General features: G+C 49.2%; 1 protein-coding gene across 2 annotated transcripts in view; it reads right to left on the reverse strand.

The window, feature by feature from the left end:
* The window catches only part of COL27A1 (collagen type XXVII alpha 1 chain), a 141,635-nt gene that overhangs the window by 24,186 nt on the left and 97,574 nt on the right, over nucleotides 1–19,875 (reverse strand). For both annotated transcript variants that reach the window (XM_088177441.1, XM_088177440.1), the window contains 9 exons: nucleotides 18,620–18,673; nucleotides 18,212–18,256; nucleotides 18,023–18,067; nucleotides 17,762–17,815; nucleotides 16,999–17,052; nucleotides 14,725–14,778; nucleotides 13,125–13,178; nucleotides 12,392–12,445; nucleotides 10,591–10,698 (listed from right to left, as the gene is read on the reverse strand). In XM_088177441.1, the coding sequence (XP_088033567.1) occupies nucleotides 10,591–10,698; nucleotides 12,392–12,445; nucleotides 13,125–13,178; nucleotides 14,725–14,778; nucleotides 16,999–17,052; nucleotides 17,762–17,815; nucleotides 18,023–18,067; nucleotides 18,212–18,256; nucleotides 18,620–18,673 (522 nt within the window). The remainder of the gene's footprint in view (nucleotides 1–10,590; nucleotides 10,699–12,391; nucleotides 12,446–13,124; nucleotides 13,179–14,724; nucleotides 14,779–16,998; nucleotides 17,053–17,761; nucleotides 17,816–18,022; nucleotides 18,068–18,211; nucleotides 18,257–18,619; nucleotides 18,674–19,875) is intronic.

A 19,875-nucleotide genomic window follows, 5' to 3' on the forward strand; every position in this document is an offset into this window, starting at 1 on the left:
ACACTTTATCATTGTGCAGGGCAGGTGGACCCAGTTCATGGGAAGGTCATGAGGATCTCACAGCTACTTCAGAAGAGTCTGAAGTACAGCCTGGCTCCCTCCACCAGGATACATCTCCCATGCAAATTTCATGACTGAAACTTGATTCTACTCTGCGTTGGAAAATGTCTTTGTTTTTCGAGAAGACAAGTTTAGGCTTTAAATTTTCCCATCTGAGAAACAAATTTTCCAAATTGCTCCTAAAATCTACCAGCATTCAAGTTCCTGCTTGCACTCGCCATCATGGAGCACAAGTAGAGGGGCCAGAGTCATCTGGGAGAGGGTAAACAACAAAAAATAACCAAACTTTGACAGTCCAAGTCCTGCTCACAAAAACGAGCTCAATCCACAGAGAGACTGTGCCATGTACAAACAGCTTCTCAAACTTTCTCAGGGTTTCTTCAGCTTGTCTTTTCCCTTGGTGGTGGATGTGAACACAGATATGGGCTCCAATAAACTCCTTGCTCCATTTTCCCCTTATGACGCATCGGCCTCGTGGAGCAGGGATGTTCATCTGCTCCAGAAGCCTCTCCTGGGCCTTCCAGCTGGGGTGCAGCTCTTTCTCCATTGCTGAATAAAAAAAACAACACTGGCAGCATCAGCAGCTCCTGTCAGTGACGGTGAGAGGAGCTGTCACTCACAGGAAGACAGGGAGCCTCCCTTGCTGTTCTTGACTCTCATCCACTGGTTAAAAGCTTGGCTGGTATAAAAAAAAAAGGGTCAAACCATGCTGGCGACACCACTGGCAGAGACATGGCTCAGATTTTGAGTTACTGAGTCACCTCCTCGAGAGGAATGAGCTCTATCAGTCAGGGATATTTCTGTGCTCTCCCAGCACGCTTTCTAGGACTTTGGCCAGCAAGCTCTGCTGGTGAGTGGGAAGCCTACCATGTGTCTGATTTTCCTGGATATGCTTTCTCCAACTGCACAGGAATTCTGCCCAGATGAATTTAGAGGCAGTTCAATGCTTGTCTGGGGTTCCCAGATATGTGATATCTCTACTTGTGATGATCCAGATGTGGCTGCTGTTGCAATCCCAGATGTTCCCAGGGCACATAGGCAGGGGTTTGCATGGTTCCCAGAAATCACTGCACTGCCACACTCCACACATTGCACAGGGAAGGAAAAGCCCAGCAACAACTTTGGTAGCCTTCAAAAACAGTCCCATCCTTTTTCTCTCCATTCTTCTGACTCATCTGTCCAGGGATGAAAAAATCAGGGCCAGAACAGGAAGAAAAAAAAAAAAAAGGATAAAAATAAAATTCAATGAGATTGTATCTTGATCCAGGCTCTCCCCAAAGTACATCAGCAATGTAGCACCCTTTGGTATCTCTTTTACTGCAGTGGGAAGTTCCTAAGGTTCCTAAGATTTCTTCTCTCTTTAACAGAGATAGGAGTGAGGGCAGAAGATGTACAAAAGCCTGCACATCAAAATAATTAAATCCAAGTTTCCTTTGCTGGACTCACATCCGTTGGGTCACTGTGCCAAGGCACTGAACACTCCATGCTTTTGTTCCTGGGGCTTGTACACATTTTGTTGTGTGCCTTGGGTTAATGGTTTGCTGAGAAAATATATCTTCTTTCCAAGCTTCTTCCATCAGTGGGACTATTTTAAAATGGTGATTTCTCTTTATATGCTGCATTCTTCCCTAGAGAAGCGTATCAGCACCTCCAGATGATGATGGTATTTGTGACCAGGGACAGTGGATAGCAGCAGTTTTATTAAGTCACATGCCTTCAGCTATGCCAAAATATCCAAGGAAAGCAAAAAAACATATAGTCTTAGGTCTAGCATGTTTAAAATTTCACTGTCATCTTCAGTAAGGACACAGATTTACAAGGATTTTTTTTTAGTATAGCCTTAGATATTCCCCTAAGGGAAAGAAGAATGGTTTATTTTCCAATGCAAATTGGTTAATTTTTAAAGAAAGAGAAAAAGAGACTTCCAGCTGCTGATGGCCTTGACAGAAAAGTCAGATCTACTGCCCAGCACAACAGCAACGTTTAGTGGGAGCAAATAGATGAGCAGCTCAGCTTTAAATTCGCCAGACATCAACAGTTGAAATCTATGTTCTGACAGCAACATCCAGAAAAACAAAACAAGGAAGTTGAATGAACTGCAGAGAGATATGCCCTGAACAGAGCCAAACAACAAACAGGGCTAAAATCCTGACCCAAACTTCCCCACACCCAGGGATGCTCTTGCTGCAGGCAATGGGTTGGGGAAGTGGTAACAGAGATGTGACTCACCATCCTGCTCTGGCTCTTGGCATTCCAGAGGGCAAACGTGTTCCTGCCTTCCCTGCAGCACAGCACAGGAAGGAAGGTCTCCAGGACACAGAACTGGTGGCAGAGCTTGCCTCAGGCTGCTGCAGGATTGCTCAGGACTGCTGTGGAGCAGCAGAATGTTTTCAAACTAATTTTTGTGTGTTTGTCATTGAGTGAAGGTCTGAGGTCACTCCTCCCTCCCAAAAATGAGGCAGGAAGAAAGAGAACCACCAGAATGCAGCTACTGAGCAAAGGAAAAAAGTGACATGGTGACAGAGAAAAAAAAGTGATAGTTTGAGGCTCTGGATGTAAAGAAGGCAGGAAAAATAAAGCAGCAATAAAGGTAGGAAGCATGAACCATAGGATGACCATGCCCATATTGTCCAGGCCCAGCCAGTGAGCTCATTTAAAGGGAAATGAAAAAGCCCCATATAATTTCCTACTGCTCAGCAATGTCTCCATATGAGAACCTCTACTTAATAAACTTTGATCGAGAGAAGCCTCCCCCCATGGAGGACAGTTCACAAGCACTCAGGAAATTAGTGGGATTATTTAGGCCGGGCATTTGAAGACATAAATGTTTTGGATTTATAAGAAACACATTTCATAATCACTCTGCCTAGCAGTAGTCTGGAAGGGGAGGAGACAGGGCAGCAGCTCCTGAATGAGTGTGGGGAAAGAAGAAAGACTCAACTGTTCTCGAGAAGAAAGACCTGATTGTGCTGTGAGGTTTCACTGGGAGCACTGGGAAGCAATGGGCCCTTGGCCTGCTTGTGGAAACCCAAGTGGGGAGTGCAGGTAGAGCTGGCTGGCTGCACTCAAAGAAACAGCAAATTGGGGAAATCCTATAAAAAGGTCTTGGATGGCAAGGCTGCAGCCAGAATTGCTGTGACTTTCCTTTCAGCTGAGCTCCTCAGCTTAAAATGGGAATCCAACCCAAAGTTGTGTATCTTGAACTCTCTGGTTAAGAGCAAACTCTTACATGCATGTAGCTTTTGCTCTGAAACTTGCTGCTTTTGGTTTTGTGGAGGAAGAGGTCTATTTAACTTGATTTTCCTAAGCAGCCACAATGTAAGGCAGCAAAGAGAGTCATATACAGAGCAGTGCTGTGTGCTCTCAGCTGCTCTGGTTCAGTTTGGTGTAGCTCTGAACTGCCACTAATTTGTTGTTTCTGGGAAAAATAATTTTTCCCCTACTCTCTTTTCCTCTACTTCCCTCACTTTCTCTAAGAAAGCATGAGAGACAAAAGGGCCACTAAAAAGCTTGATGGATGAGTGGGAAATGTAGGAAAAGTGCAGGGCCTCATCCCCACTGAGCTGTGAAGCTTTCAGACACAATAAAACCAAAATGCTCCAAAAAATTAGTGTTGGAATCTGGCAATGGGAAAGAAAAGAACAGAGAGAGCACCTGGGCAGCACAACTCTAATTGACACTCCCCCAGACACTAAGGGTTAATATCTTCCTTTTGAAGGACACAGATGCCCTGGGGTTGTGGAAGAGGAGGGGAATGAAATCCTCTCTTGCAATAAGGAGGGGAATCTTGGAGCAACTGCCCAAAAAGTGTGTCTCCTTCGTCTGAGTCAGGAAAGAAACCGTGCCAAGTCAATGGGATTTATTTCAAATTCTGGCTCATTTTGACTCCTATTAACTCTAAACGAAGACCAGCTGGGATCAGGCTGCCTTCCCCAGCAGCAGAGCCTGCGAGGGCCAAGCAGCCCCTCAGCTGCTGGAGAGCAGCCTCAGTTGCTGCAGGCAGCAATTCCCTTGGGCTTGGGAAAGCTCTGTGATTCCCTGTAGGATGCACAGGGCTCACAGGCTGCCCTGGTGCACTCCAAAGGTTTCAGTGGATTTGGTGGACTGAGTGTCAGAGAGCAGAATAGCAAAAAAGAGGGGAAAAGTCCCACACAATAATAACACCCCAACAACAAAATCCAGCATGAGCTCCATGAAATGGGATGCTCAGAAAAGGCTGATTCTGGGGCCACCAGCACGGATGGTCACAGCAAGAGGAGAAGCTGATTGCAGCTGTGGGCAGAGGTGCCCAGGGATGAGCACGTTGGTTTAGGAAGGGGAAGCAGAGAGACCCAGGCCTGCAGCTGCACACAGAGGCATGGCCCTCACTCTCGGTCTCATACTCTTCATAGCAGAGGTTTTCAGCATATTTGACTGCATTTCTGAGCAACTTTATTCCCCTTTGATTTTTGATGCAGGACAAATACCTGCTTGTGGCTTTCCTGGGTGTGGGTGTGCACGAGTAATGACACTCCAGGGCTGTAACTCAAGGGCACACCATGGCCAAGTGCAAACACCTTCAGCTCTGGAAACTGGGCTCCAGTATGGGAACTGGCCCTGCTGATGCAGCAGCTACTGGAAAGGACAGGCTGTAGGGCAGGGGTATGGCCTGCTGTGATCTCCTGTGCCCCTCTGCCACTGACTGACCTCCTGCATGACCCTGGGCAAGCCACTTTGCTATCTTGTGCATCTATTCCTAACACATAATTCAAGGGCAGGATTTGGAGTGACTTTACTCATTCCCTAAGACACAGGGTGTGAGGATCTCGCTGGTAGCACTGACACACTGCCCTCCCCTGCACACCGAGCCTGCTCTTCTCATTCCCTTCCTCTGCTCAGTCAGAGGGTGACCCCACACTCTAGTTTAAGAAATTTCTTTCAAGTAATTACTCCACAGACAGCCCATGGTCCAGGGCACAAAAAAACAGCTTTTCCAGGAAACAACAGCTCAGTACATTATCAAAAAACCCCATAAATTTCTGCATGGAGAGCAGAGATTAAAACCAGCGGTGACTCCAGGATTGTCCTTCGGCAACCTCAGCGTTTTCAGGGAGCTGAATGCCATGGATGTGGTGCTGCCAGCTGTGGCTGAGCTCGTGTGTATGCAGAGAATGGCTGGATTCAGCGACAGCAGAGCTTTGTTGCAGAAAACCTTTGAATCATGTTTTCAGTGGCAGGAAACAGAAAAGAACAAAGAGCAAAAACCACTCTGGGACAAATTCTGCTCTAAGTGATGTTTGGACAACTTTGTACAAGAGCAATGTGTCGGATGAGAAGCAGCTCCTGCTCTGCCCTGGCAGTGCAGAGCCCAGGCTGCAGCCCCATCTCAGCATGGCATTGCTGGAGCAGCTCTGCTAGCTCGGAGCAGAAGGTCCATCCTGGCCAGCAAGTCCTCCCTCCACTTCAGGACTGTAGCCTGTAGATGAGAGAGGGACAAAACTGTGATGGGAAGGATCCTCAGGACACCATCCAGAGCTGTGTGTGGGATTGCTGCTGCTCTGGGGAGCGATCACAGCACCGGAGCCAAGAGCCACGAGTTCACTCCATGCTCTGTTCTGGGCTGGAGAGTGGCTTGATCTTGTGAGTTCCCTCAAAAAACCTTCTCAGCTCTCCAGCCCAGCCCAGCTCTGTCACTGTTACCCTCCTGAAGAGCAAATGAAAGGACTTGGATCTTGTTGCACCAGAGCAAAGGGATTTACAGCCCTTCAAGCTCTTCTGGGCTGATGGTGCACATCTGCATGCCACAGCAGGGCCGGCAAATGCAGCAAGATCTTCTCTGATGTAATTGTTTATGGCAATTTAGACCATTGGAGTGTCTGGCTCAAAGCTTTCTGAGTCCTGACATGGCTCGAATGACACTGCAGATAGGATTTCAGGTTAAAATTAAAGTGGAAAGAACTCGACTCTCAGTTTTGCTGAACAATCAGGGAATTTCTTGTTTCAGAGCATGTTGTATTTCAGTACTTCCAGGCTCTCCAATTGCTTTCCTGGAACTGTAAACCCCTTGCTATCAGATGTCTGCCATGTATGGCAACCAGCACATTACAAAAACCACAGTGCAGAGCCACAGAGCACAGCTGGAAACCCATCACCTCCCTCCTCCAACTGGCCTGGGCCTTCCTCAGCCACTGCTGGATCTGTCATCCTCCCAGGGAAGGGCTGAAGTGCCACATTTTCTATCACTGCAGAGGAGAAGCAGCAGAGGGAAGCACTTTTTGGAGGAAGAGGTTGCTCTCACGGCCCAGGTGCCTGTGGCCAGGTTGTTGGTGGCACACCAGTGACTTCAGCCTCTGGCTTTTACCATCCTCTGATGCAATGAGCAGCTCTGATGGGCAGCCAGATCCTTTGTGGATGCAGGTTACTCTCCAGGGATGTTCTCTGGGTGTGTGAGGCTCTGTGGCACTATTCCCTCACAGCCTTACAGATGAGCACATAAATAATTTTTTAATTTTGGCAAACCACACCATGACTGCTGATGGATGCCTTGCCAGAGTTCACCAGGCTGTTGTACTTTCCAGTGTCCCCACACACTGAGGGGAATATCCTTGTTCTGCCTTGCCCATACAAAAAGTCTGGATTTTCAGCCAGTCTCTCCGAGTGCAGATGCCCAAACAGACCCTGGTGCTCTGTAAGGGGAAGGGATTTTCAGCCTTTTGTTCAAACCACAGGGCAAATGGTCACATTGAGAAGAGAGTCAAGGTCAAGTGAAGGCAACAGGTTTGTGTTAGATGACAGAAACCACTGGGAGGAGATAATATGTGGAATAATAAACTCAGGAAAGGTACTCATCTCTGGAAATTCCAACTGGATCTTGCACTGGTGCTCTGATTTCTCTTTTATGGCCAGGGGGACAACTGGCCCATTCCTGCACTGGGCAGGAACTGAGGCTGAATGGAGCAGTGTGAACTTGGACAAAGTGACCAAAGGATAGAGGATACTCATTTATCTCAGCTCCAGCTGCCTCGAGCCCTGCCAGCCACAGCTGGGACGCTCATGGACCATCTCAGCTGCCAGGTTTGTTTGCTGAAATCCACTGGCGTTGAAACATGTACAAACTACCCCTGGAGACTTGACTGGGGCCTCCCTGCTGCTTTTTGTTTGATTCAAAACCACAGTGGAAACCGGTTTTCAGATATGTTAATGCTGGAAGTGGTTGAGCCAAGTGAAAGCTAAAGATCTCTGAAAAACGTTTCCTGAGCACAGAGGGAAGTGTGGTTGTGCTCAGGCAGTCATGTGCCAGCAGCATCAGGATGGCTCTCTGGAAAATAAAGCCTGGCTCAGGAAAGCCAGGTGTGCTTCTGCTGACCCCACTGATCTCCAGGTGAGTGTCTCTCTTCTGCAGGACCCAAAAGGGCAGCACAGACCCTCTGTGCTTCCTCCAGCTTTCAGAGTTGCTCTGGGGTACATCCCTTTGTCTGCCATCTCCAGGGAGCTCCAGGACTGCAGATCCTTTCATCTCCTACCATCCTTCATGCTGGCCTGCTGCCACGTTAGGTGTGAGCTGGTCTTGCCAAATTCCCCAGCTCCTGTACCTGCTCTGCCAGCACCAGCCTCTGCTCCAGGCCAGGATATACAAAAGAGGCTGAAAATGTGCCAGCAGTGAAGTGAGATCATTTCAGAGCAATCTGGCACCTCATTTCCTACATCTATCACAAGGACACTTGATAGGGAAGTGTCACATTCCTGTAGACATAAGCAAAATAAAGATTAAGACTAAACATTTCCTTGGCATTAAGGACAAACCTTCAGGACGTGGTGTGGCTGCAGAACTTTGTGATGAAAAGGGTTTTTCCAGAGGTTGTTGCAGTCCATGGAGGACATGTCCCTGTGGGTCCCCCTCTGGAGTAACACAGGGACAAGCCAAGGTTTAGGAGAAGTTTGTGTCCACAATCACAGATGGGCATCAGCTTCCTCAGACTAACTTCCAGAAGCAGAAGATGAGCTTCCCACCCCCAGATGGAGCTCAGTTGGTTGGCACAGGCAACTGCACAGATCCTTGTGTGTGCATCTCTGCTGCTGAGGGCACAGAAGCATCAGCATCTTCCCTGTGCCCCTTGTAGCTGAGCAGGATATCCCAACAAATACTGGAGCTGAGGAAAGGCCCAGAAAACATCAGTGGATCCAGGCAGGAATGTGGTGAAGAACTTGGAGGTGTCATGCCAGGAGAGGCCAAATGGAGATGCAATAGCTAAAGATGAAGTTCTTAAAACCATCTAAAGTGATTATTGGCCAGCATAACTCTGTCACATCAGAAATATTAAAGCCATTCACAACAGGGTGGTGTGGAATCCCTCAGTATCTGCAGCACCCAAACCCAACATGCTCCCTCTCCCTGCAATCCAAGCACCTCCAACACCTTCCCCAACCAATTTCCATACAAATCCTGGACAGGAGTTTGTCACCTTGACATCTGCTCTTGGGTGAAGAACCTTTACCTTCTCCATGACAAGGTTTTTTTGTTATCTTAGTCCAGTAGCCTTAAAGATTTCTGTGCATCATGCAGTTTGTGGTGGCTTTTGCAGCATGTCCCCCAGAGGAAGGCTTGGCTGGATATTCCAGCTTCTATTCCAGATATTCCTCAGATGGAAAGGAGGGGCTTGCAGTTATCTCTAGCAATTTGCACTTCTGAGCTGTAAACCTTATCTTGACAGAAATCTAAGGAAGATCCCACTGATATTTGTACTCTCCATAGGAATGTAGAATGAAATTCTCAGTAATGGGAAGGGGAAGATTATTTGTGCTTCTGTCAGAGGACTTCCATATTTAAATGACCTCAGTGAGCACAGGAACACCAGCCTGTGGATTAGGTAATAGTGTCTGGCAGGGGACGCAGCATTATCTGGAGCCTATGCAGGTCTGAAAGTCTGCCTGAGTTTAGGCATAAGGAAATACAAAGAAGTATATTAAAATAGTAGATGGAAATATAGCACTCTGCAGCAAAAAAAAAAAAACAAACCATCCAAAAGGGAGTGATTATGAGCAGGAATCTTGGCTCTATTGACTCCTTTAAAAAAAAAAATAAAACAGAAAACAGCATCATGTTCCCAGGGACATGCTGGCAAACAGCAGGGATAGAGTCTGAGAGAATCTGTATTTTATATTTTATAACTTAATATGGCTTTTGCATGATTTTAGTATTTTTATTGGTTCTTAAAATGTACACAATGTAAACACATGAGCCAGCCAGAAGTACAGCACATGGAGGGTGACTGCTCAGCTGTGCCAGCCTGCAGCTGGGAAGGAGCTGGGCTGTTGGGGACCACCCTTGCCTGTGGTATGATCCCAATCCTGAAAGGGCTCCCTGTTGGGTACAGGGGCCTGTGGCCAAGGGTGGCCTTATTTAGGGCAGAACTAGAGGCTTTTCCTGCACATTTATGGTGCTGCACTACAGCATTAAGCCAATGTTTCCACTTTCTAGTCGAGTCAGTGCTCAAATCCCAACCTCAGCCCAAAAACAACACAAATCCATCTCTTTTGCTGCTTCCATCCCCTCACACCCTTCTCCCTGCCCTCCTTTTAGGCAGCCACACCACCACCAAAAGGAAAATCAATGTTTCACTGTGGAGCATCCAGCCAGGGCTCGGCAGTACCTGCATCCCTGCTGCTTCCCACCCAGCCCAGGTTGGGAATCCAGAGCTGCCTTTAAACTTGGCCTTCCTGTTCCCTTTCCACGGATGTGTGGGGCTGGAGCTGGTGTGTTCCCCAGCTGCAGGAGGGGTAAGACACGTGCCACAGGGCAGCAGGCCTGCCACTGAGCTGGGCTCTGCTGAATGAGCCTTGGTAACTCTGATCCAAGACAGCAATCACAATGAATAAACCATGTCATCAACCTGATAAACTCCACACTTCAAGCAGAAAGGCCTGGCTTGCAGAGCAGCCCACTGGGCAGAGCACCTGGCACTGCCCTGCTCCCTCTCATCTCAGAGCCAGAATCAAACTTTTTCTTTCTACAGCACCAAGACCAGACCTCCAAGTGAACCAGGCATGCCCAGGATATTAACTGAGGATACAGGAGTCATACCCTGCTGATTTCTTCTAGTTGTTTTCTATATTTAACAGGGAAATCTTAGAAGGGAAGGCCATAAGCAAGCAAGGAGCCATCAGAGAAGGCACAAGGTGGCCAATTCCAAGCTCCAAGCTCCGAGCCAGCTGTGGCAACCAGGGAGAAATCAGCCCCTCTCAGTCCTCTGAGCCTCCCCCTCTGACACCATGAGGGGTCCATCTCACAGATGTGTGGGAGGGAGGCTCCATTTCTCAAAGCCTGTGGCAGACCAGGTTCACATCCTCGAGTGTGAATCCCAGCTGAAAGACCAAACCATCTCCTGGACAGAGTTTCCCACGAAAGAATTTTTCATGAAAACAACCCACTACAGCACAATGTTTAGGACAAGTTCCATCTCAGGTGACCTCCTGCCCTGAGCAGTGTCCAGGTTCTCAAGGTGATCCCCACGGGGAGCCCAGGGGTCACCAGGGGCTGGTTCACAGACTCACTCGGACACCTGGGATGCCGGGATATCCAGGAGGTCCTTCCTTTCCCTTCAGTCCTTCACTGCCTTTCTCTCCTTTCTCTCCTTCTGGGCCTTGCTCTCCTTTGTCTCCCTGTGGAAGAGAGGAAGGTGGGAGGTTTTCATACCCACACAACACGTGGGTCACTGTACAAAGCTCTTGCAAGGGAAAACCCCACCACATAATTAATATTTCAGGAGTCTGAGAGGAAGAGAGCCTGCAAGAAAAAGGATGAATGAGGATGAGTCATAATACACTTGACATTTAAAAAAAAAAAGGAGCAAATCCAGGTTTCTTTTCTTTACAATTTCTTGGCTGAAGAAGAACTCCCCCATTACACAGAGTAACCTGAACCCCTTTGCTTCTCCTGCAATAAGGCCTGAACCTCCCACGTGAATGAGGCAAGCAGACAAGATTTGAAAGTCCCCCTTGCCTCATCCAGAAGCCCTGAGCTTGTGATGCTGAAAGACTTTTAATAGCATGGGTTTGTCTAGAGCAGCTGTTTGGCTCCTGATGCCAAAAATCAGAAATCAGCCCAGGGCTGCAATAAACACTCTGTGAAACTGTGTCACTGTGCCCTGTAAAGCATCTGTGGCCTGAGCAGTGGCTATCCTGTCAAATCACTGCTCTGACAATTACAGAATCAGAGAATCAAAGAATCATTTGGGTTGGAAAAGATGTTTAAAAAAATGAATCCAAACTTCCACCCAGCACTGACAAGCCCAACCCTGTCCCCAGGTGCCACTTCTAGGGATAGTGACTCCACCACTTCCTGTTCTAATGCTGGCCACCCTTTCAGTGAAGAAATTTTCCCCAATACCCACTTAAAGCTCCCCATATGAAACCAGTCGTTGAAATTTATGAAAAAATCTGGCAGATAATAACATTTCAGTTTTATACTGAGAGCAAGATATGTAGCCAAGCAGCCTTGAACTGAACCATTTTCCTCTTGCACCTGTGTTGGGAGAGCTCAACAAGATCTCATCTGGTTAAAGAGCACAGACACATCTGGTTCAGTGTCCAGAGACACATCTGGGGTGGAAAGAGCTGGTTTGGTTCAAGAGCTCCTGGGCACAGCCAGCAGTGCAAGAGAATACAGAAGCCTTGATTGTCCTTAAGGAAGAGATTTTGGGTCCAACATTCAGAGATAAGCAGAAGTAGAGACACATGGCAAATAGTTTAACTAGAAAGAAGCAATAAACTGCATTGTTGTGGGATGGGCTGCTTTTTCTTTCCATGGAACAAAACTGTTGGCCTGTTTGGAAAGGCTGCCTGTGCAGGGACAGGAATCAGAGCCCTGTGCCAAAGGCAAGGTAGCAAACTCACAGCAGTGAGATACAGAGTGAGCCCTGAGTGAGATCCTGGGGCTCTGCCAAGGGAAGGGGATCTGCTTTCTTTACTCTCTAACATTGTTCTGGGCAGTGGTGCAGGGGAGAGTGATGGACAAATCTTGATTTCCCTTGCCAGGCCCAGGAATTCCTGATTAGTTGGAAATTTGATCTGTAAAGACTCAAATAAAACAGACAAATTGTTGGAAACCAGATTTTGAAGAACTTGACCTTTTTGGAGATCTGATCGGATGCCAAAAAACGTGGGTAGAGGAGTGAAACAGGAGGGGTTTGTTATGTGTGCTTGCAGAAAAAAATCCTTAGAGATTGCAGGGCAGAGCCTTATTCCACAGAGGACCCAAAAATCCCCTTGGCCTCATCCCAGCTCTGGGAATCACAGGGACCTGAGTGCACAGAGATGTGTGTGAGAGCTGGAACTCCACGGGGGTGAGGTTTACCTTGATCCCATCTGGCCCCAGCTGCCCGCTGTCCCCTTCCAGCCCGGGTTCTCCCTGTGGACAGAAGCAATCACCATGAGGCTGTGCCTAAATGTGCTTTTCCCTGAGCTTTCTGCAGCTGGCTCACAGCAGCAGCCAGGCTGCAGTGATGAGAGCCCAGCCCTGCCCTCTAACACGTGTCCTATCTCATACCCTAATGCTGAACAAGCTCCTCCTGCAGCAGGAGCAGGAGTTCAGCCCCTTGCTCTATTCTGAGCCACAGTTTCTCCTCCACAGACCCTCTGCTGCCTGTGGGAAGAGGAGCTCAGTCTGAATTCATTTAACCTGGGGCTTCCTCATCCTGCTCCAACAACTGACCTCAGTCCTGGGAAGGGACACAGCCCCTGCCAGCCTCAATCCACCATTCATCCCCCCTCCCACGCCTGCACAGTGTACCCAGTGTTCCCCAGCCTGAGGCTGCCCTCTGCTCCAGCATCCCAGCGCTGCACGGACACAGCCCCTGCAAACAGGAGGGGTCTGTTCCCACTGCTGCTCCCACACTGCCCCTTTCACACTGGCTGTCACATCTGAGAGGCTCAGAGAGACTGGGGAGCTGGGGCTGGTGGGCTCTGTGGGGGAGGCTGGGAGGATCAGGGGATGCAGAGAACAGGCTCAGCATGTCCAGGCTGTGGGAGAGCAGGGACAGAACCTCTGGGGAACTGATGAAGCCTCACCAGAAGGTGGCCATACTCACTCTTTGGCCAATGAGACCTTGCTCTCCAGGGATTCCTAACTGGCCAGGATCACCCTGAAAGGAAGGAAGCACATAGAGGGAGACAAGCTGTTTACTGAAGTGAGGGAGCATCAAGTACTTCCCATTGCACTCCGAATTCTGACTATTTCATTCTCTCTCCCACACAAACACCTTCAGCTGGGTTTTCAGGGGGGTTCAAAGGCCCAGCACAGGGACAGTGCATAGGGGTAGCAAAGGACACATCTCACACGCTCTGCTGCAATGATGCTTGGCAGGACAGGGTCACAGAGGGTCCTGAGCTGCCTGAAGCTGCTGATCCAGAAGGCATTCTCTGGCATGCTCCTACACAGACAAGCAGCAGGGTGGGTGCAATGTGGTGTGGTGGCAGACACAACCACAGTGAGGGTAAAAAACCAACAGCCCTTTTAGCCCCAGTTCCAGAAGAACCTGAATCTTTGAGAGCAGTTAAATGAGTGAACAGAAGGCAGTGGAGCTGGCAAACAAACGGATCTTGCCAACGTGGCACTGGGGGTAGGATGGCCACAGGGCAGCTCTCCCATGTGTGCCCACCCAACAATCTGCTTTGCATGGAAGAGAGCTCAGGAAATGCAGAGCATTCAAGGGAAAAAGCTTTGAGACATCCATAAACCTCATCCCACAGGAAACTGCTCTGCACAGACCAGCCTTGGTCCAGCTCCTTCCAGCTTGGAGAAGCAGCAGGATGGGATTCTCACTGCACAGCTTCCCAGCAAGGCCAGCAGGTAAAGGGGTGTCTGTGCAAATCATCATGTCCTGCTCCAAGGAGGGCCAGCCAGGAGCACTGGAGCTGAAACACTCATGCATGATCAGGATGCCAAAGACACGGTAGCTCCAGTGAAGTGTCAGAAGATTTGCCAAGGAAAACATGACAAAGGATGGGGTGGGGGGTGGGAACGAAGATCAGCACAGAGGAAATTGCTTTTAATCCCCACATAGAGTTTGTTCAAAAGCTCTTCTCACAGGAGCAAATCTTCAGACCAAGGGGGTTAGGATTAAATAAAGCCCCCTCTGAGCTGCTCCGCATTGGGATTTTACTCAAACAAAGAGATGGCTTTTATGTGGACAAGAAGGTGCATTCATGGTCTGGAGCAGGGCACCCTTCCCCCTTAACCATCAGAAGAGTTCAGTCCCCAGAGAGCTGAGGCTTGGAAACTGTGTCAGGACCTTGTCTCAGGTTATTTTTAAGTCTGAGACCTTCCTAAGACTCTTCTGGTTTCAAATTAGAAGCTGCCTGGATCTCTGGGTCTCAAGGACTCCTCTCTCCATTGAGGTTTTGGATCTGCAAGGCGTTGAGCTTCATTTCCAAGGCCCTTCACAAGATCCCTAGGAAGGGGCTTCTCCCCAGCACTGACAGCCTGTCCCTCAGAATGGGCTCAGGAATTTGTAAAAATGGCTAAAATTAAGCCAGTTTTAGGTTTTTTAAACTTTATCTTTTATTGAACGCACTGTCTGCTTTGGCTGCTGGAGGGTAAACCTGCAATGTCACTCAGTCCTTCAGGAACACAAGTTGCCATTTATCTCCCCAGTCTGACAGAGAAATTGCACTCAGGGCTTTTCTTACCTTCATGCCAGGTTCACCTGCAAGACCAGGTTGTCCCATTGAGCCTGGCGGTCCCTGGGAAAAAAAAAAAACAACAACAAGATAATGAAAAAACCCATTGTAACGAAGCAGAAAGCAAGATCAAAGACATAACTCCTTTAGCAGAGCTCTCCTGGGACAGCCAAGCCCTGGTTGCAATGCAATTACCTCCCTGGAGCTGGCTCGGGGTCCACAGCATCAAAGGGGCCCCTCGTGCCTGGGTTCTGGGAGGGCTCTGCTCAACTCTCACACCTCCCTCTCCCCAGCCTCCTCTGCCAAGCACCTTTCTCTGCCTCCTTCCAATCCCTCTGCTTCCTAAGGACAGAAACCCCACCAGAGAGCAGCACTGGAACCAGCTGGGATAGAAGGAAAAGGTCCAGAATTAGACTTGGGAGCTCTGTGCAAGGGTCCAGCAGGCTGGGCTGGTACCGTGGGTAACAGAAATGTTGGGCTGTGCTCTTGCTCCCTGCAGCCCCACTTCTCCATTCCCACTGGTGTGAGCACATCCTCTGCACCAACAGGCTCCTTTGGTGAGGGTCCAGCTGCCCCACAGGCCACATCATCCAGCTGAGCCTTTGCCCCCATTCCCAGAGAGGCAGGAGCACAATGGTGCTGCCAGCTATAAGGAGCTGAGGGCGCCAAGGTGACACACTGCACAAGTTTTGGCCAGGTTAGCCTTGAGATCCATCAGCCAGCTGTCTCTGGCTGTACAGGGCCAGCAGATATCCAAAGGCCAATGCCTGGGCTCAGACCAGAAATCCACAGCCCAGGCTGGACTGGCTGAGAGAAAGTTTCTTGCCCTTGTGTGAGCAGAGACCCTGGTAGGGGGGTTTGGCATCCCTCAATGAGCCAAAAATGAGTGCCTGACCTGGAAAATGATAGGAATTAAGATAGAAAGATGGAAGATGTGAGAATGACCTTGCAAACTGTTCTCAGTCCAGCTCCATGTGCAGCCCCTGAAAGTGGGGTCACAGTCACTCACTATCTTTAGTACCAAGATCTGTTGGGAGCTTTAATCTTTGTACATTTGCTCTACCTCTGGGAAGCATGGGGAATGAAAGTGTATAAAACAAGCCCAAAGATGGGACAGTAAAGCTTCTCTTTAAAGGATTTGAGTGGTTTATTTACTTATGATATTTGCATTCCAGACAACAATCTCCCTTCTCTTTACAGTTGGGAATAAAGGAAAAAAGAGGACATAGTCAAGGGAGCTACCCAGGGAATAAAGCCAGTTCCTGGCTTGCTGAACTGGATTCAAGCAGAGGGGAGAGCAGGGTGTGTGTTGGGTTTGTGAACAAATGGCCATGTCACGCAATGAGAAAATTCAAGTTCCAATGAAAGCAAAAATCCTGCTTTGGTTTCTCCAGAGGTGCCAGTGCAGAGAAAGGCTCCTGGAGGAGTTACAGATTTGAATGAAGGTCTGTACTTTCTTGGTTGGCAGCATCCAGAGTGGCTCAGTAGCAGCTTTCCAGCTCCCCAGTGTGGTTTACCATGCTGAGAGCTCACTCCATCCAGTCCAGCAGCCATGAGAATGGAAACTTTCATGACTCACACACTTTGCATAGACTGCATTCAAAGCCACCTTCATGTCTGTGTTACAGCTTAGGACCTACAGAAAGGAGCTGTGCAAGGGGCACTGGCACATGTGACAGAAAGAGCCAAGACTGTATTATTTTAAGAGGAGTGAAATAAAGCCAAAAATGCAGAGGAGTTGGGGGAAACCATGGAGGCATCCCCTGCACTCCATTGGGGCACAGTTTGGCAGCTGCTGCTCGGTTTTGGTGTGTTTGTGTCACTGCTTCATGGCAACCACAGCCCAGCAGCACCATCAGCAGCAAAGGCAGCTCTGAGCTTCCTGCACTGGCTGCAGCAGCCTCTGCTGGGGCTGCCATGGCCATCTGGGCTGGCAAACCTGTATCCTGTCAGCAGCAGCACCAGGGAGAGGGGGAGACCAGTACTCGGTCTGAATTGTGCTTGGATTGGCTCCCTGACCCTGCACCTTGGTGCAAAAGGTTGGTCCCTGCCATGGTCACCTTTTCTGTGCACTTCCACCAGCTGAGTGTCTGTGGCCTGTGATGAAAAGGGTTCAAAGTTCTCATTTGCACTGTTTGTTTTGGAACTTTCAGACTTAAGGGAAATCCTTCCTCCTCCACACTGCAAGGTAGGGAGGGATGTTCCCCTGCACGTTTACTCCTCCCTCAGTCCTGCCAATCCTGATGGAAGGGGAAAACAAACAGGAACAAAGGTCACACCTACCTTGTGCCCCATTTCTCCCAAAGGCCCGGGTGGCCCCTGTGGTCCTTGGGGACCCTGCAAATAGAGAAACAAGGCTCTTTTCATACAACTGTTTTCATTTCTGAAGGGTCATCACTTCCATGGTCTGTAAGATAAAACACCAGTTCCCTCCCATATCTCAGAGGAGTTCTCACTGTGCAAGATCTGGCTAGTGGGATGGAGAGGCCAGCAGTGGTGTGCTGAGGCATCTTAACAGGCAAAGAGCTCAGAAGACCCTTCATCTTCCTGGCTCCCATCTAAAACAGCTGCAGTTGTGTGAAAGTGTCTGGTTTATTCTGTCCCTTCACAGTCCAGCACTGCTGGTCCTCCTTGAGGTTTGTCTTTCCCCTGTGACTCCCCCAAAGCTGGGGGCTCAGTTCTGACACCATCAGCCTCCCTCCTGCTCCCCTTCCCACTCCAGCTCCTCCTGTTACATCTGACCCTGTCCCAGACCAAACTTTGCCCTTCTTTTCTACCTTCCCTTCCAAAATCCACCCCAGGCTGTATCCTGCACTCTCCCTGGTAGATCCATGGCTCCCTTTTGCTTTCCAGGGGTCTGACCTTGTCTTTCCTTATGGCTCCTAGGACTCTAGCCAAACCTTTCACATCTCTGACCACGCTGGAGTTGGCAAGGACAGAGAAGCTGGGAATGGGATAAGTGGTGAGGAAGAGACAGACAGGAAAGAAATGAAGTGTCTGTGTGCAAGGAAAGACAGATGGAGAGAGAGAGTGATGGGAGACTTGCCGGGTCGCCTGGAGCCCCTTTTGCTCCTGGAGGTCCAGAAGGTCCTTGGATACCCTAGAAAAATTAAAAACACCAAGGTCAGCTCCAGGCCAGCAACAATCCTTCACGTCACTTGGCAGAAATGTGCACCTCAAAAATGCTCCAGGAGGGGAGAGGTGGCCCTGTAAGTGTGAGATAGGGTCCAGATTCTTCCTCCTGGACCAAGACTCAAAACTTAAGGGCTTGAGGTTATGAAAGGAAGTAGAAGGGATGGACACTTACTGGGAAGCCACGTGCTCCAGTCTCCCCAGTCTCCCCCATCTTGCCCTGGGAACACAGAGTTACAGCAATTAGTTACAGCAATTACCAGCTGGGGACGAGCTGACACACCTGTGGTGCTTTGCCTGGAGGGCTCTGAGGACAGGTGTGTGTCCCCAGGCCTGGCAGCTCTGGCTCTCACAGAGGACATACCTGCAGCCCATCTGGGCCAGCCCTGCCTGGCTCCCCTGGTCGGCCCTGCAAAACAAAAAGACAAAGACACCAAAATCAGCAGGAGCACAAGCTGTTGGTGATGCTCTTCTGCCCCAGCCCATCTGCTCTTGCATTTCTGTGCATCAAATTTCCCTTCCAGTTCCCTGCAGCTTTTTAGAGGCCAAATGCCTGGGATTGTGCCCCAAGGAGCTCCCCAGCCAGCTGGGAGTGAGGACAAGGGCTCTGATACCAACGCTGGATAGATTTTACTCTGCTTGCAAGGCAGACTCATCCCTGCTGGTTGATCCTCGTGGAGCAATTGAACATCCCTGTTCCTGGAGGAGGACAGTGACCTTGATCCTGCCCAGAGCATTTCACAGCGCAGCTGAGAGCAGCCTTGGCACTCACCTTGGCACCTCGTGCCCCTGGCTCACCCACGGGTCCATCAGGCCCTCTGGGACCCTGGGAGGAGGCAAAAGAGAGGCAAAAATAAGAACACAGAGGATATGGCTCACTGGAAAATCCAGTTGTCACTTTAGCCTTGGCCACCAGGGCAGTCCATGAGATCAATCCTGGCTAAGCCAACTTATACCTGCCTGGGTTGAGCACAGCAGCTCAGGGCCCAGGACTAAAAACATTCTTTCTGTGTTTTCTCACCGTTACCAGCACACAGCACTTTTTATTCCTGTTAAACCAACTACCAACCACTAACCCAAGCCAGGGCAGAAAAGCAGGCCAGGAACAGCCTTATTTTCAGACAATAGTTACATGACAACAGTTTTGCAATGCACAGACAAACTTGCAGTTCCAGCCTTACTGACAGCAAACCTTTTCCCTCCTAGAAACCTTGCTTTTCCAACACCTTTGCTCTTAACCCTTGCCACACCACACTGTTGCATGGTCACAGTGGTGGTACAGAGGTGCACAACTCCCACTGTACAGTACCCTCACATCATCTGGGGCCCCAAACTCCTCCCAGAGAGAAAGGTATATTTGCTGGCAGCTGGACACCAAGCCCTCAGCTACAGCTAGGTGATATTTCAAGATCTGGCTGCTGTTTAGGACCCGGCAGGTGCTCGTGCATCTGGAGGTGGGGAGGGTGTGGTGCCATGCCTGCCATCTGCTCCTGGGTGTGTGAGTGTGAGGTGGGCACAGGGACCTCGGGAGGTGTGTGGGACACACACCCTGCTGCAAATGAGCAGCTGTGAGTAGCTAAAGTGAAGCAGTTCATGGTACAGCTTGGGCATCACTGAGGAAGGGGCATCCTTGTTCTTTTAGAGGGTTCCAAGTGAGGTGAGCTCTGGAAGAGGGTAAGGATATGATCAGAGAATCACTTTAAAGACCATCTATCTTTCAAGCTTGTTTCAGCAAAGCTGAACACACAACCCTCTGCACCATTGTACCCCCAGAGACCAGTGTGTCAGAGAATAAAGAGTCAGAGCAAAAGAAAATAAAAGAGTTAAAAAAGGGCATATGAAGAAACTCTATTAACAGACACCATGTTCATAATCAGTTCATGAGCTCAGTTAGGATCTTAGGCACTACTGCAATATAAATAATAAATAAAAACACAGAGTGGTGCTAGAATGTAGTGGTAAGAGGAATTCTGAGAGCTGGCCAATGCAGAAAGGGAAAACAGGAGCCAATGTGCTTAATCGGGATGC

Source organism: Sturnus vulgaris, chromosome 22 (assembly GCF_052056855.1).
Source record: "Sturnus vulgaris isolate bStuVul1 chromosome 22, bStuVul1.hap1, whole genome shotgun sequence".
Taxonomy (NCBI): Eukaryota; Metazoa; Chordata; class Aves; order Passeriformes; family Sturnidae; genus Sturnus; species Sturnus vulgaris.